This window comes from Triticum urartu, chromosome 7A (genome assembly GCF_056163025.1).
Source record: "Triticum urartu cultivar PI428250 chromosome 7A, HENAU_Tu73, whole genome shotgun sequence".
NCBI classification, from domain to species: Eukaryota; Viridiplantae; Streptophyta; class Magnoliopsida; order Poales; family Poaceae; genus Triticum; species Triticum urartu.
In genome coordinates, this window is record NC_141879.1 from 663802320 (window position 1) to 663819909 (window position 17590).

The 17590-nt window shown below is 46.8% G+C and overlaps 1 protein-coding gene and 1 pseudogene across 3 annotated transcripts; both read left to right on the top strand.

The window, feature by feature from the left end:
• The window catches only part of LOC125525393 (polyubiquitin-like), a 175628-nt pseudogene that overhangs the window by 11005 nt on the left and 147033 nt on the right, over positions 1 to 17590 (top strand).
• On the top strand, positions 755 to 6323 carry LOC125525391 (glycine-rich domain-containing protein 2). Of its 3 annotated transcripts, none has more exons than XM_087535372.1 (9): positions 755 to 905; positions 1437 to 1628; positions 2169 to 2286; positions 2486 to 2737; positions 3047 to 3502; positions 3739 to 4283; positions 4661 to 4856; positions 5002 to 5157; positions 5350 to 6323. In XM_087535372.1, exons 2-9 carry the CDS (start codon positions 1471 to 1473, stop codon positions 6091 to 6093), a joined length of 2625 nt encoding a protein of 874 aa, XP_087391498.1. In that variant the 5' UTR covers positions 755 to 905; positions 1437 to 1470; the 3' UTR covers positions 6094 to 6323. The 3 variants fall into 3 exon arrangements, with proteins under 3 accessions (XP_087391498.1, XP_087391499.1, XP_087391497.1); XM_087535373.1 differs by having other exon boundaries at positions 774 to 905; positions 1421 to 1628; XM_087535371.1 differs by lacking the exon at positions 755 to 905 and adding an exon at positions 925 to 1037.

The window sequence follows — 17590 nt, forward strand, 5'->3', positions numbered from 1 at the left end:
TGGAGAAATCGATCCTACACCCTTCCTAACAGCCTAGCAACCAACCTAACATAGGGGGGGGTTCTATGTTGCTTACCCGCTTTGGAGATAACGACGAGGAAGGAGGGCCCCTGGCTGAGTCGAGGAGGACCAGACAGTGGCCAAGAGGAAGGGGATAAGCAGCTCCTCCTGCTGGAGAGTGCTACTATTGCGTCCGTGGCGCGCCGCTTGCACATATTTGAGTCGACGCCGCCGTCGGTGCTAAGAATAGAGGAAGTGCTTGTCCTAGAGCTAGTGGTGACCGAGTAAATGGGGCGATGAGGCTAGATTGCACGCCATCTCGCCTCGACCGATTTCCATCTCCCGCCATCTCCACTCAATTTCCCCTTGCGCCGTCGCAAGTGGCGCTGCCTCCCTTTTGCGCCACACTCAGCCTGGCTCAATGAAAACTGCCGATTCAAGGGTTTCCAGTGAGTCAGGCTCTGTGCTACTTTAAGGTTCGTGCCGATGCGAGTTAGGCCTCTTGTTTGCAACCAAACACATTTTTATTGGCCCAACTAGGCTTGGTTAGAGGTAATGCAGGCAACCGAACATGTCCTAAGGTCTTCTACTTTGGATAACAGATTTTGCCCTCTCGGAGTGATAATCTTCCTGTTGTTACTTGTTGGAAATCATGAATCTCTCCATATATTGAAAGGGCTGTGTTTGTTCATAAGGTAAAAAATTGCATTGTGAGTTTTAGAAGGAAAAAAAAAAATCCGCAGCCTCCTGAACTACCCGCTCGGCTCGCGTGCCGGCTGAGCCGTGTTGTAATCGAGCCGGTCCCCTTTCCCTTACCCACCCGCATCAACTCGCCCCCGCTGATTCCAACCGGAAAAATCCAAGCGATCGATCTTCAGCTCCCGCGAACCTCCCTCGCCATCAAGGTATGCGCACGCCACCGATTCCCTCTTCCCCCAAGCTATCTATCTCTTCTTCTTCTTGCGGGGTTCGTCTACGGTCGTCGATTCAGTCAACGCTGCGAGATAGATGAGCGTAGAGACAGCATGCCGATTTCCGTCCGTGTAGATCGTGCTATTCATGTTCTATATACGATTCGTTTATGTGCTGGTAGATCCAATGCTTTTTTTTTTCTAGTTGTTGAGGACGAGTGGTGTATGCGCTCTCGTTCAGTTTTATTGCTGTAGATTTCAGTCGACTATTGTTGCTGTCCGCGGTAGTTAATCTAGAGTTTTTGCTTGGGTTTGAACTGATTAATGTTGGACCTGCCGTTGTAGATTCTTGTTTATGTCTGCATCATCAGATTATTTGTCGTCCAACGCACAGTTTCTTGATTTAATTATGCCAAACTCTGTTTCTACCTTTTTCACACACAAAAAAACTCTGTTTCTACCTTTCTGCTCATCTGGGTCATAGCTTGCAAAAACCTCTTACATTACAGGTTATCCGAACTGCAGGTGGGTGGGGTCGATCGGAGGAAGGGGGGAGAAGATGGACGCAGAGCAGGAGTCGCAGTGGGCGGCGGCGCAGGGGATCGGCATCGGCGAGGACCTCGTCCCAGCCGCGCTGCGGCACCTGGAGTTCCTCGCCGCGGTCGACCGCCGCCGGTGGCTCTACGAGGGCCCGCTGCTCCACAGGGCTATACGCAGGTATCGCCATCACATTGGCTTTTCAACAACACAACTTACACAAGAGACCTTTGAGTCTGAAAACCAGTATATTTTCTGAGGTGTTCCATTCTTTTTCTGTCGGGGTGTTATTGATGAACAGCCTCTACTCTCTAGGGTGTGTCGGGAATAAAATTTCTCAGTATCGTTGCCATATTTCGATAAATTCTTGGTGAATTTCAGGATAACTCTTGGCGCAATCACTATTTGGAACATTGTCCATGTCTCCTGACGAACACCTGCTTGAGGAAAATTAGACAAAAACCACTAGTTTAGTTTACATTAATATAAGTTGGTGGAAGAGTTTCTGAAACCATCATTCGATCTGTGTTTTCAGTTCCAATTTGTTGCTACAAGTCTGGCCTTATCTGGAAATTTTGGCATGAAAATCTGGCTTCTTATTTAAGTTCAAAGTCCCTATCATGCTGAAATAAGTGATACTATGAAAAAAATCACTCATACTAAATTAATTTATGTTCTGTGTCGAATAGACTTTGAATTATTAATTTGTTGTGGTGCTAGGTACAAAGCTTGCTGGCTTCCTCTTCTTGCCAAGTACACTGAGGCTTCTGTTGCAGATGAGCCTTTGGTTGTTCCGCTCGATTGTGAATGGATATGGCACTGCCATCGGCTTAATCCGGTATGAGTATCTAAGTTATTATTAACTCACAGATGCTTGTGTGTCGTTCAAAATCTGTGAACACCACATTTGAGAACTAGTATTTGGCTATTTGCATCTCTTGCATAAAAAAAAATACTAGTGAACATGGTTGGAAATGTCTAAATCAAAATCATCTTGTTATTTCTGGTTTTGCTGTGCTGACAACAATATCTTTCAGACTCAGTACATAAAGGACTGCAAGAGATTATATGGCAGAATACTGGGCACTAACAATGTCAAGTCCTCCATTCAAGCAAAGTCCAAGGATCAGGCTGAGAAAGTTTGGACTGAGTTATATCCTGGGGAGCCTTTTGAGTTGGAGTACACAAGTCCTTCTGACGATTTTGTTGACGTGGGTGATGGAACTGCAGGAGGCATTTCCTATGATTTGATCTCAGCTGTTAGGAGACAGTCTTCTTTCGTCTACCAGGTAGTTACATTACTAACCTTTGCTCTGATATACTACATATAAGACAAGTCAATGTGGTAGATTACCCATGATTGAACGACTGATATCTAAAAATTAGCTATTCTAAATTTCACAAGCAGATTGATACCTGATTTTATTGGCCCAGCAAATGTTGGTGATAGTTCAAAAGTTGTGTCACTGTTGATCCATACATGTGGAAGAAAGCAATAGAAAAGCAGTGCTACTGCCTTTTTGTAAAAGGAAAAATATGCAAGAACAATAAATAAAAAATGTGTACAGAAAGTCAGTGAGCTCCTTTGTTTCTGGCAGGTTGGAACACCAAACATGCATGATCATCGTTTTCTTGAAGAAGCTCTAGCTCGATACAAAGGTTTTTTGTATTTGATCAAGCTGAATCAGGAGAAAGGAATGAACCTCTTTCGTGTGCCAACCTACGACGTGGATCTAATGTGGCACACCCACCAACTGAATTCTGTTACCTACTACAGTGACATGCTGAATCTTCTTGGGAGAGTTCTGGAGCATGATGACACAGATGATGACCGAGCTGAAGGAAACAAGCTCGACACTGGATTTTCAGGGACCACTGAGCAGTTCGAGAATAACTTTGGTCTGAGATACTGGAAGGTTGGCGCTATGTACCGTGGAAGCCTGCCATCTCCTGTGACATCCGTTCCTCAGATATTTAATAGTGAGGATGATAGTGTTTTTGGTGTCGATAAAGCAGAGAAGCATCTTACTATTCTTGAAACAACAGTTGTGGAGGTATGATGCTCTTTGTACATCTTATTGTTGTCCATGAATGAAGAAATAGTTACACAAGTACAATAATTTCGGTTTTAAAGATGTTTCTTATCTAGTAAATAACCCAAAACATGGTACGTTGTACTATTAATATTATTATTGATTTGGAAGCACGCCTGATATTTGATATTGAGCACTTCTAATGCCAACAGACATTTACTGAATTTATGAACTCAAAATATTTTCATTCTTTGCAGTTATATTTACAGATTGTGGACATCAAGAATTTACCATCTGCAATTCCAGAGAAAAGTGTGTACGTGTGGTTCACCAAGACTCAACCAGATGTATTTATCAGTGATGGCGGCAGGTTAGATATTTCAACGAAAACAGGGAAGAGTATCGGAGCTGGTTTCCAATGTGAACCGACTGGCGAACTCATTCTTACAGCAATGGTTGATCAGGCCTATTTTGGGGCCTCGTCATCGAAGAAATCAGAACCATTGGGGAAGGTTTCGATCTCTCTTCAAGAGCTTACACAGCCTGATTCCAAGCTTTCCTTTGAGAGGTGGTTTGAACTGAAAAGTCGTGGTGCATATGCTGGTTCCCCTCCTGTCAGTCTTCGTGTTGCTGCATCTTGTACTGTGCCAAGGCAGGCTCCACAGGTTCTTAGCATGGTCAATGTGAAGCCTTTCTCTCTGAAGGCCTGTCTATTGCCACATTACATCAAGGATCAAAATATGAGCTCCTGGACTCGCTTCGTGTATGACTGTGGTACTGAACTCATTCGTCTTCAGATAAGGTATTTTTGTTTTTACCGTGGTATCAATCATACGTATCAGTGAAGAACTGTACATTGAGTCTAGAAACGCATTTGTATGCTGATTAGTAAGTCCTGCATGATACTTACTGGTAGTTTTTTCTAGAAACAAATAAAATCTTACTATATGATACATTGATTGCTAATAACATATGGTGTTATTGCATCTTCCTTTCAAACTACAAATTGATGCTTTCTGCAGGAATCGATATTCAACTTATATAGAAGTATTTGTACATTACCTTCAAAACAGATCCAAATTTATTCCAGTGGACACTGAAAAGTTTTATTTGCCTATGTTTAAGAAAGAAATATCAATTTCTTCTGATCTAATGAGAATTTCCTCCTCTTTACTTCAGGGAGCACAAGGCCAAGAGTGGCATGGCTCTCATTCGAGAATTGGTTGGAGTAACAAAGTCATCAAAGCAACCATTTCAGCTTGCAGAATTCACGAAAAACAAATGGTCTTTTAACAACTCCAACTTATCCATCACTCATGACCTGAAACCAAGCAAGGATGGCTGCATACATGAGCTCAAATACGGCAACAAACTGGTAAGGACAACTGCAGTCTACAGCTCATTTCATACAGGCAGTCTGTTCGCTCAAAAGATAGTTATTACATCAAGTTATATGTAAATGAAAAAACGTTTATGCATGTAACATACTTACAGTTCTGGTACTTCTTTGAACAAAGCAGATCAAACTATACAGGGGAAGGAGACTAGCATATGAACTCAAATGCTGCAGTCAGCATGCTGAAGATACTACAGCAGTTACTGCTGTGAAGTTCTCAGCTGAACACCCCTATGGCAAAGCAGTGGCACTACTTGACACTGAATCAGAATTTATCACGGTACAATGCTCAGCTCTGATGTCATATCCTTCTAAGTACTCCCTCTGTCCCATAATAGTATAATTTTTTTATTACAACCAATGTACTCATATGTCGATTGTAATAACATCTTATATTATGGGACAGATGGAGCAGTAAAGATTAATTTCCTTGCATCTCAGATATACTCATGGTGTTCTTACTTAAATTTAGGTTGATGAGGATTGGTTTCTGCTTCCCTGGGTCGCAATATCATTCTTGTTCCTGAATTCCATTGGCAAAGATGGTGTGAAGCTCATCGAAGGTGCCATGGTACATAAAGCTGGAACCGTTGAGCCTGGTACTACAGTGACTTCTGAAATGGCGAAAGGTGGAGCAGCAGGCGCCACTGCTGCGCAATGTGGCCCTTGTGGCACGGCTGGTGGCAGTGACATGGTCATGGCAAGTGACGAGGCTGGTCATGCTAGCTGTGACGGGTCAGTCACTTCAAGCGGCAAGGTGGCTGATTCTAAGTGCGGTGGTTGTGGATCAGACTCTGGTGGTGGAAGCGGTGTCTCTGTGGTCACCATGAGCAACAAGAAAGGTCATGCGAGCTGTGGTGTCGTTGCAGGTGGCGAGAATGGCCATATTGAGTCTGCTGGGTGTGGATCGGGATGCAGCAGTTCCTGCGGTGGCAGCATGGTTATTGAAAGCTCCCAGGAGGGGAACACCAAGTCAGGTGGCTGCGGTTCAGGTTGTGGTGGTGGAGGCTGTGGCGGCATGGTCATGGAAAGCGCCAAGACTGGCTTCGTCAAGCCAGGCGTTTGTGGTTCGGGCTGTGGTGGTGGTTGTGGCAGCATGGTCATGGAAAGCTCCAAGACTGACTTCGCCAAGTCAGGCGGTTGCGGTTCAGGCTGTGGTGGTGGTTGTGGTTCGGGCTGTGGCGGTGGTTGCGGCAGCATGGTCATTTCACAGTAGTTATTGCCTTCCAGTTCCATGTCCTTTGACCTACTCATAGAGCTGTGGCCTGTGCTTGTAAATAATATTGAGGTTGGGTGTTGATTGGTTCAGTTGGTGGCGTGGGAAGGCCTGGGTTGTTCCAGTCCGGTAACTGGGCAGTGCCTATAATAATTCTATAAAAGAAAAAATTGACATGTTTGTACATGGTTTCTCTGCAGTTTTTATTATGAAGTACAGATTTCATGACTTGTTGATCTGTTCATGTAAAGATGGTGAACTGCCTTGTTTTGTTTGCAATTTCCAACTACACCCATCTGTCGCAAGATTTAGATGACCACTGTCAGTCTCTGACTTTGTTTTTCTGTTCATATATGCCTTGTTGACTTACCCTTTCTTTGCAATTTCCAAGTATGCTGATGCAGATCTTTGTGAAGGCACTCACCGGCATGACCATCATCCTTGAGGCTGAGTCCTCTGACACAAGGCAAATATACAGGACAAGGAGGGCATCCTGCCGGACCAGCCGAGGCTTATCTTTGCTGGGAAACAGCTCGAGGATGGGGGGATGCTTGCTGATTACAATAACCAGAAGTTGTCCACCCTCCACCTGGTGCTTAGGCTCGAGGATGCAGATCTTGGTGAAGACACTCACCGGTAAGACCATCACCCTCGGTTGAGTCTTCCGACATGATTGACAATGTCAAAGCAAAGAGGAGAGCAACCCCCCCCCCCCCCCCCCCCCCCCCCCCAGACCAGCAGCGGCTGATCTTCGCCAGCAAGCAGCTTGAGGATGGGCGGCATTCGAACATCTAGGAGGAGTCCACCCCCCACCTGGTTCTCCGTCTCCGTGGTGGTATGCTGATCTTCGTCAAGACCATTATTATACCCTAGAGGTCGAGTCCTCTGACACACGAGAAGGCCAAAGTCCAAGACAAGGAGGGCATCCCAGCAGACCAGCAGTGCCTGATCTTCGCCAGTGAGTTCTTTGTGCTCTGGAAGTTTGATTAGTCAGTATGTCTGTTGCGCCTGGTGGCCTCTTCCCCTGTCGTTTCTCTGCTTGCATCAAGTGTGTGTGATGTGCGTTTTTCACTCAGAACTCCAGTCCTGCGCTGTTAGTGAGAACGTGTTTAGCAGCTTTTTATCTGTCATAAGTAATTTCTTATAACCTTGATCTTCTTATCCTGTGATTATGGTTGCTTTGTGCTGGTCATGTGAGATCCTTTCTGCTCATCATAGATGGTAACATGTTACTATTACAATGAAATATATATGTTCATGTTCATGAGTCTCTTGTTTGTTTGCTGACCAGTCTTGGTTTTTTGTAGCGATTGTCTTGTCGGTTCCGCTGTTATAGTCTATAGTTCCAAACATCTGCTACCGGCGTTATTACTATATGATGTTAATAGTTTGTTTTTGTTACTTGTAATGCATAGCATCTTCGTTTATTATTTGTGTCACGCGAGTGACATTTTGGTCAGAATGGACGATCGGTACAGTGAAGAGTGCAGATTTCCATCAGACGTATATTCGTATAAGCATGTTTGTCCTTCGTGCTGAGAGCCTGAGAGACACGGGAGTGTTTGCAATGATCCTACATCTACGAAAGGTCCTATGTAGGTTTACTTAATATTTCCTACTTATAAAGATTGAAACTGATGATGAGTGCACACGTGGGACCAACAACTTTCATCAATAAACAAATGCATCCCTACCTACATGTGGACCAATAAACCAGGACCAAGGTAGTAGCAACCTTTCAAGAGACATAATAAATGAAGAAATATACTTTTACTCATGTGCGGGACCTATCACAAATAAAGAAGTACACTACTACTTTCATGTGAGACCAACATATATAGAAGGCACAAATAATATATGCAGAAATGCGACTCCAACTCAAAATCATGCTCTTGTTTTTTAGTTTCTCTTCCCAACCAAGTTCTTTCAGTTCTATATCATAGAACCTGATAAGAAAATAGGCAGTTTTTCAATTAAGTTAATCCATGAATAAATCATGAGCATGACATGGACAACATTGATAACACACTAATTACGATCTAACAGAGCATGTACTACGCATATAGTAGAAACATCTACGCATATCGCTAGTACTGCTACAACAGAAAGAAACACGAGAAGGATAAACGATGTATACCCTCCAATCGGCCACAGAGCGGTGGTGGCGGCAGCAGCAGCCGCGACATCTTCGGCGGCCTTCTTGTCGGCTTCGGCCTTTTCAGCGGCGGCACGGTCGGCGTCGGTCGACATGGTGATGACGAAGGTGATGTGGACGTAGATGAACAGAAGCGAGCAGTCGCGTGGTCGCTACCAAAAAACCTAATCGCCCCTCTCCCGTATAGGATCCGGAGAGGCGGGGTTTCGGAGGCCTGTTCTCCCGTCAACCGTGTACGCGATGAACGGGACGGAGTCACCGCGGCAGCAGCAGCAGAGGGACGACGTGGGCGTGGAGGCGGAGATGCGTTCTGTTTCGTGGCGGCTAGGGTTGGCAGCGCCCCACATATATATGTGCGGCTGAACCCACGTCCAAGTCGGTAGCCCACGATCCGACGTCTCAGATCGTGGCCCCACCTGTCAAAGACTCTCCGTTCCTGACCGGCAAAAAGAAGCGCATAGGAGTGAGCTCGGCTCGGCTCAGTCCCGCAACCCGCGACGCGTCGTGACGAGGCGTGGCGTGGCGAGGCGAGCGGAGGAGGAGGAGTGCGTGAGGGCCTCATCTCTTCTCAAGCTCCAATAGCATGATGGAGAGGATCCCTTATAAACCACTCCAACTCTCCTTCCACTTCTGGGGTGGGACTAAACTTCCCACCACCTTGTCATGCCACCTACATGGGCCCTTAGAGATCAAATATGAAATTGTCATATGGGCTCTAGGCCCATCTCATATTTCAACAATCGCCCACCAGATCTCAGGGCCCACTTTGTCCTTTGTTCCAAATGCTGTTTTGATATACCAGCATCTCAGTGAAGACCGATTAAGGTTGAGCTCCACCTAGACCAAGTAGTTGCACTCCTTCACAACTGAACAATGGACTATGCCTTGAATTGTCAGTTTGGCGTCAAGAAGTTTCACCACAAGTCTCACTGATACGAGGCTGCCGAAGGCCGACCCCTCGGGTGGAGCATATTAGTCACACTCCTGGCCTGTTCATGAGCTTGCTAGAGATCACCCCAATCTCATAGACTGTGACTAGCAGTCGGGCTCATATAGGTGTGTTCCTCCAAAGATCGCTCTGTAGGATAGCATCTTGCTTATGCATATAAGCCTTGGAACACATTAAGAGAGTAGTCATCCTTCCATACGGTTTCCGAGAGTATTGCATCACCAACGGAGTGGGTAATTAAAGTTACTCTCCTCAGTTCACCACTGGCTTGTTTTCCCAGGTCCTACTTCACGGGATCTCCGATCACATAGGTTGGGTTACTACCAAGGCAACTCATGTGGGTCTCATACCCATCTCCCTTGATGCGCTATCTATCACAACACGTGATAGCCCTTTAGTAAAGGGATCTGCCAGATTCTTAGCCGTTTGAATATAATCCAATGCTATCACTCCGGAGTTCCTCAATTTTCTGACAGCTTTCAATCTCATTCTTATGTGTTTGTTGGACTTCATGTTGTCCTTTGAACTCTTCACCTTGACAATAACTGTTTGATTGTCACAGTTCATAAGGACGGCCGGAACCGGCTTCTCAACCACTGGCAAGTCCATCAACAGATCTTGAAGCCATTCTGCTTCGCCACCCGATGTGTCTAATGCTGTTAATTCTGCTTCCATTGTCGATCTTGTTAAGATCGTTTGCTTGCAAGACTTCCAGGAAACAGCACCACCTCCAAGAGTAAACATATACCCAGTTGTGGCCTTCATCTCATTAGCATCAGAGATCCAATTCGCATCACTATACCCTTCAAGTACCGACGGGTATCCGGTATAGTGAAGTCCATAGTTCATAGTACCTTTCAGATAGCGCATAACTCTCTCAAGAGCACGCCAATGTACATCACCCAGTTTGGAAACAAACCGGCTCAGTTTGCTAATAGCAAATGCAATGTCAGGCCTCGTTGCGCTCGCTAGATACTGGAGTGAACCAACAATCTGAGAGTATCTCAATTGATCTATAGTTGTGCCTTTAGACTTTCGAATCAGCACACTAGAATCATATGGTGTTTGAGATGGTTTGCAGTCCGAATATCCAAAACGACTCAACACCTTCTCAACATAATGGGATTGCAGAAGTGTAATCCCACCTTCATCATCTCTCAATAGCTTGATGTTCAAGATAACATCAGCCACTCCAAGGTCCTTCATCTCAAAGTTCTGAGATAGGAAAGACTTAACTTCCTCGATCAACTTGAGATTAGTCCCAAATATCAGTATGTCATCAACATACAAATACAGTATAACTCCTTCGCCCCCACCATAGCGATAGTATACACATTTGTCGGCCTCATTAACAACAAAGCCAACAGATGTCAACGTTTCATTAAACTTGTCATGCCATTGCTTAGGCGCTTGTCTCAGGCCATACAAAGATTTCACCAACTTACACACCTTTCCTTCCTGACCATCCATCACAAAGCCATCAGACTGTTGCATATAGATTTCCTCCTTTAGCTCTCCGTTCAGGAAAGCCGTCTTAACATCCATCTGATGAATGAGAAGACCATGTGAGGCCGCAAACGAGAGTAATACTCGAATGGTGGTCAGTCTGGCCACAGGTGAATAGGTGTCGAAGAAATCTTCTTCTTCTTTCTGGGCGTAGCCCTTGGCCACAAGCCTAGCCTTGTACTTTTCTATCGTACCGTCGGGCCTAAGCTTCTTCTTGAACACCCACTTGCATCCCAATGGTTTGCAACCATAAGGACGTTCAGTAAGCTCCCAAGTCCCGTTAGCCATGATGGAATCCATCTCGCTACGGACCGCATCCTTCCAGTAGTCAGCTTCTGGAGATGCATACGCTTCTGAAATAGAAGTGGGATTATCCTCCACGAGGTATATGAAGAAATCATCACCAAAGGTCTTTACAGTCCTTTGTCTCTTGCCCCTAACAAGGGATTCCTCATTATCCTCCTCAGGATTTTCATCATGTGTTTGATTATAATATTCCATCGGAATGGCAGGTTCAGGAGTCTCCTCAGATTCCTGTCTAGAAGTGCTTTGTACATCTCTCATGGGGAAAATGTCCTCAAAGAATGTAGCATCTTTAGACTCCATAATTGTACCGACCTTCATGTCAGGTACCTCAGATTTCACTACTAGAAATCTATAGCCAACACTATTCATAGCGTAGCCCAAATTAACACATTCCATAGTCTTTGGTCCAAGCTTACGCTTTTTGGGATCGACACATTAACTTTCGCCAAGCATCCCCAGGTACACGTAAGTACGAGAGTGTTGTCCTTCTCTTGGTCCACTTCTCATAAGGAGTGATCTCGTTATCCTTTGTCGGAACTTTATTCAGGACATGACAGGATGTCATTATAGCCTCCCCCACCATGCCTTGGATAAACCCAACGTATCTAACATGGCGTTAACCAAATCAGTTAGAGTACGGTTTTTCCGCTTGGCAACCCCGTTTGACTGGGGTGAGTAGGGAGGCGTCCTCTCGTGAATAATGCCGTGTTCCGCACAAAAGGCATCAAACTCTTTCGAGAAGTACTCTCCACCACGATCTGACCGGACTCGTTTAATTTTCTTTTCAAGTTGATTCTCAACTTCTGCCTTATAGATTTTGAAGTAGTGTAGAGCCTCATCTTTAGTATTTAACAGATACACATAGCAATATCTAGTGGAATCATCTATCAAAGTCATGAAATATTTCTTTCCACCTTTAGTCAACACACCACTCATCTCACAAAGATCAGAATGTATGAGTTCTAGTGGCGCCAAGTGTCTCTCCTCTGCTGCCTTGTGAGGCTTGCGAGGTTGCTTAGATTGCACACATGAATGGCACTTAGAACCTTTGGCTAAAGTGAAACTCGGGATTAAATTCGATTTTGCTAGCCGCGTCATAACACCGAAACTAATGTGACAAAGACGTGAATGCCAGACTTCAGATTCATTAACACTCAAATGAATATTGTTCACGACTTTATTACATAGATCTGCAAGAGAAAGGCAGAACATGCCTCCGCATTCATAACCTTTTCCAACAAATAGTCCATATTTCGTAACAACTAATTTATTAGACTCGAATACCAACTTAAACCCTTCTCTACATAGAAGGGAGCCACTAACGAGGTTCTTCTTGATGGCGGGGACATGCTGCACGTTCTTCAGCTGCACGATCCTTCCCGAAGTAAACTTCAGATCGACTGTGCCAACACCAAGAACAGAAGCACTCGCGCCATTCCCCATCAGTACGGACCCGTGACCCGTGGCCTGGTAAGAAGAAAACAATGAAATGTCAGCACACACATGAACACCTGCACCTGTGTCGACCCACCAATCAGTGCACGGCCAAACTGAAAATACAGCAAATAAATTACCATACCCAAATGCACCACTCTCATTGTTGCTCACAATCATATTGACAGACTTGGAGTCCTGCCCTTGCTTTTTATACTTGTTTGGGCACTTGTTGGCCCAATGTTCAAGCGAACCACAAGTAAAGCAGCCCTCATCCTTCTTGTTCTTCTTGAAGGTCTTCTTACCCTTCTTCTTAAAGTCGGCACTCTGTTGGACACCATTCTTTCCCTTGGGCTTGTGGGAATTGGAGTTCTTCTGATGCACCATGTTGGCCACAGAAGTTCCTTCGACCCCTTTTCCGTGCGAGTACTTTGCCCTTGAATTCTTCTCAACACTCAGATGGCCAATGACATCCTCCACAGAGAATTCACGCCTCTGATGTTTCAGAGTGGTGGCAAAGTTCCTCCAGGAATTGGGAAGCTTAGCGATTATGCAGCCCGCGACAAACTTGCCCGATAACTCGCACTTAAGAAGCTCAAGCTCCTTAACAATGCATATTATCTAGTGAGCCTACTCCAATACAGGACGGTTTTCAACCATCTTGTAATCATGGAACTGCTCTATAATATACATCTCGCTCCCTGCATCGGCAGCCCCGAACTTCGATTCGAGCGCCTCCCACAAGTCCTTGGCAGACCGCACATGCAAATATGCGTCAACCAGCTTATCTCCAATCACGCTCAGAACTGCCCCAAGGAACACGACAGTGGCCTCCTTAAACGCCTTCTCCTGTTCAGGAGCAATCGTTCCTGTGGGAGTCACACCGGCGACCCAGAACACGTTCATGGCCGTGAGCCATAAGGTGGTTTTAGTCTGCCAACGCTTAAAGTACGTCCCCGTAAACGGGGACGGTTTCAGTGCAGCAGCAAAACCAGAATTCGAAAAACTCCTACACACATTAGGTTTTTGGATTGATAAGAAAATAGGCAGTTTTTTGATTAAGTTAATCCATGGATAAATCATGAGCATGACATGGACAACATTGATAACACACTGATTACGATCTAACAGAGCATGTACTATGCATATAGTAGAAAGAAACACGAGAAGGATAAACGATGTATACCCTCCAATCGGCCACGCAGCGGTGGTGGCGGCGGCAGCAGCCGCGGCATCCTCGGCAGCCTTCTTGTCGGCTTCGGTCTTCTCAGCGGCGGCACGGTCGGCGTCGGTCGACATGGTGATGACAAAGGTGATGTGGACGTAGATGAACAGAAGCGAGCAGTCGCGTAGTCGCTACCCAAAAACCTAATCGCCCCTCTCCCGTACAGGATCCGGAGAGGCGAGGTTTCGGAGGCCTGCTCTCCCGTCAACCGTGTACGCGGTGAACGGGACGGAGTCGCCGGCGGCAGCAGCAGCAGCAGAGGGACGACGTGGGCGTGGAGGCGCAGATGCGTTCTGTTTCGTGGCGGCTAGGGTTCGGCTCGCCTCAATCCCGCAACCCGCGGCGCGTCGTGGCGAGGCGTGGCGTGGCGAGGCGAGCGGAGGAGGAGGAGTGCGCGAGGGCCTCATCTCTTCTCAAGCTCCAATAGCATGATGGAGAGGATCCCTTATAAACCACTCCAACTCTCCTTCCACTTCCGGGGTGGGACTAAACTTCCCACCACCTTGTCATGCCACCTACATGGGCCCTTAGAGATCAAATCTGAAATTGTCATATGGACTCTAGGCTCATCTCATATTTCAACAGAACCAAGAGAGCGAACAAATTGTAAGTCCCAAACGATGATAGGCCTTGTCCTCCTATCCAATCCACGACCTTGTGCCTATTCTCGTATGTTTCAACATTTGAAATGTTGTGTATTGCAAAGGACCTATTATGATCGATTAAGATTCTGCAATTCATTTCATCATATTTTTGCTCTTTTTAATCCTGAACCGCATAGAAAGGCCGAGGACACCGGTGTATTTTGACGACTTCTTGAGCTAGTGACTTAACTCGTATTGTATAGTTTCGCAGCAACACACAGGCATTGTGCTAGTCTTCCATAAATTCTCTCCTCATACTGAATTTAATCAGGATGGGCCCCATACGCTAATCCTGGCCCAATTAATCACCTCCACAAGCTTCTGAGTTTCAAAAGTTTGCTCCGCCGAGGTGGCATCGAGCTATTCTCATGGCGCACCGCCGGTGAATACAGAAGAAAGAAGACTTCGCCAGTCTGAAGATTTTGAATGTTTTTCTATTTTTATATAAGGATGTGTTTGTAAGAATCTGTGTTACTTAATATATGGCCTTCGGCCTTTACGCAAAAGGAACCTGGAGAGCTTCATCTACTTGTTCTGCACCTGCCCGCTTTCTATGGATAATTCGGCCAAATTATCAACATGGGCAGGTTGTGCTGCTCTGGATCCGACTGCTTGGCCGAGAGGAGCAAGCATGACGACCCTTTAATTTGGTCGTCGACCATCGCCAACATGACGCCAGAGCACGAAAGAGGACGGATCAACATGATGGTGTTGATGATAGCTTGGGAAATGATATGAACTTCAAAGGCAAGAGCTCCTCCATACAAGGTGTGTTAGAGCACCGCGATGGGCAAATCCGGCCCTCAAACGTCCGCGGACGCATCAGCGGGTATTGACCGGGCACGCCTCCTATTTATCACTCTGCATCTGCGTATCTCATATCCGACGTCTTATACCCATACTACACATGCAACGTTGATTTATTCTACATGATCAAATGACGGGTATCAAAAATCAGCTGGAAACGGACATTAACAAACTTCGCCACACCCAAAAGATCATAGTTCATCACCGGACAAGTTCTTAACCGTCTACAACTAAAAACGATATAAACATTGAGGGGTGGGGGGGCGGGGAGGAGAATCACCACTTCCTCGCTAGGCCTTTGCCCTTCCGGTCGTCGGCGCAGGTGAATGGTCTTAGTCGTCCGAGGAGGAGGTGCAGCTGTCTCCATCGTCAGAGTGGAGAGGATGATGATCCCCTTCATCCGACGGACCGCCATGTCCTGCTCCCGCTTCAACCTGGCGACCTGAGCCTTCTCCGCCGTTGCCTCCTTCGCCTCGCGCTTCAATTGCTCAATAGCAAGCCGGGGCGCCTTGGTGTTCTTCCGTCTGAGGCGGCGAGCGTCTGTCTCCGCTGTCGTGAGGGACCGGCATAGCCCCACGCGAGGAGACGCGCGTCCTCGTCGGGGGGCGCCTCCATCCCGCGACGGCAGCGCGCGAACTGCTTCGCCGCGTCCCTCTCCCGTGCATGCTGCTTCTCGCGGCACGTGGCGCGCACCTCCGATTCTGGAGTGCGCGTGCGGGTCGGCGGCGTGGGCACTAGCACCCACCGCTGCCCGTGTGAAGGAGCGGCCAGAGGGGAAAGGAGACGGCGTTGGGGCGGTGTGGATTGCGCTGTCCTGGCGTTGCTGCACGCGGGCACTAGCACCCATCGCTGCCCGCATGGAGGAGCGGCCGTCGGGGGAAGGAGACGGCACGGGGACGGTGCCGTCTGCGCTGTCCTGGCGTTGCTGCGCGCGGGGCGGGAGGGTCCAGCTTCGGTGTCCGCACTATGCGCCAGCGCGGGAGCTGCCGCGACACTCCAGATCCGGAGCTGCCGCCGGTCTCCACCTTGGACCGCTCCAACGCAATGCAGAGGGCCATCTTCTCCTCGTAATCGAGTTCAGAGCCTGAGTCGCTGCCTGAGCTGGTCATCGTAGAGGATGGGATCAGAATCGGATAGGGAGAGGAGAGGACGGAGCGAGAGAGAGAAAGTGAGCTAGGGTTCAGAGTGAGGCGCTCGGATTGGGTTTTTTGTGGGACAGCTATGCGGTCGGTGGTGGGCCGGGCCTATCATGTGGACGCGTTCGGGCATGCCCGGGCCATCCTGTATCCGCCTTATGTTTGGGTTGGATATGATGGGTGCCGGTCAGTCCGGGCGTTTGTACACGGTTTGAAAGGTCCAGTTGGGTTGATTTTTTTAACCGGTCAGTGACTGGATGGCATACCCGAGCGTTTGAGATGGGTACGAGAGGCCCGGCTGTAGATGCTCTTATCTCGCATTTTTTATGCTCTCAGGCAATGGCATTGGGCCCCTTTTGGGGATATCACGTGAGAGACCTACTTTGAGGTTTTTTTTGTTTTCCTCTTCTTCCATTCTTCTCCTTTTTATCCTCAACCGTGGTGGCTACCTTTACTTTGCTTTCTGCTTGCTTATCAACATAAAGCCAGTGATTGTTGGCTCCTTAAAAAATTACAAGTTTATACCCGCAAAAGAAAAAAATAGCAATAGAAGAGATTAACGACTAATTAAGCCGAGCTACTTTCTTGCTGACATCAAGCAGCAATAATTGCTCCTCCTAGAACCAATCGTCGGCAGGGACTACAAGTTTGTTTAATGTCAGTCCTGATGGTTTATTTAATCTGATGAGTATATGCAGTTGACTAGAACCATCTTTATACTATAGCACTAGCGGTTGGGGCGCCACCTGGTGGCGCCTCCTGAGGCGGGCTTGTGCACACTTATGTTGTCTTAGCACATTCAGCAGCCATATTTCATCCTCAATCTCAGATCAAATACATTAATATGAGTGTATGCTATAGCATTATGATCTCTTGATATCTTGAATGTAGCCATATAAAATATTCATTACAACCATTCCTTCATGGATCAATACGAAAAACTGTGAATAAGCTTACAGTAGAATTAATTTCAATGTGTGTCGCCATCTACAAAACAGAGAGATGGAAAAGGGAGAGAGAGCTGCCATTAGATGGAAACCTATATAAGAAAGAGAGGGAGGAAGAGGAGTGGGAGCAACAAAGCTGAGTACACTCGGCTGCTGCTCGCGGTAGACTGAGGGGGGGGGGAGGGGGGTGTTGAAGACCTAGGAGCGCGCCAGCTGTTGCTTCCTGGATCGAGCTGCTACTGCTTCCTTCCGTCGCCCTCATTCATCTCTACATCGCCTCCATCCACACCAACTAATAAGACATTTTAAGAAAAGAAATGTACATCAAAGTAAGCAAACCTTCCAGCAAAAACATCATACAGGAGACATGATGATTACTATATCAAGA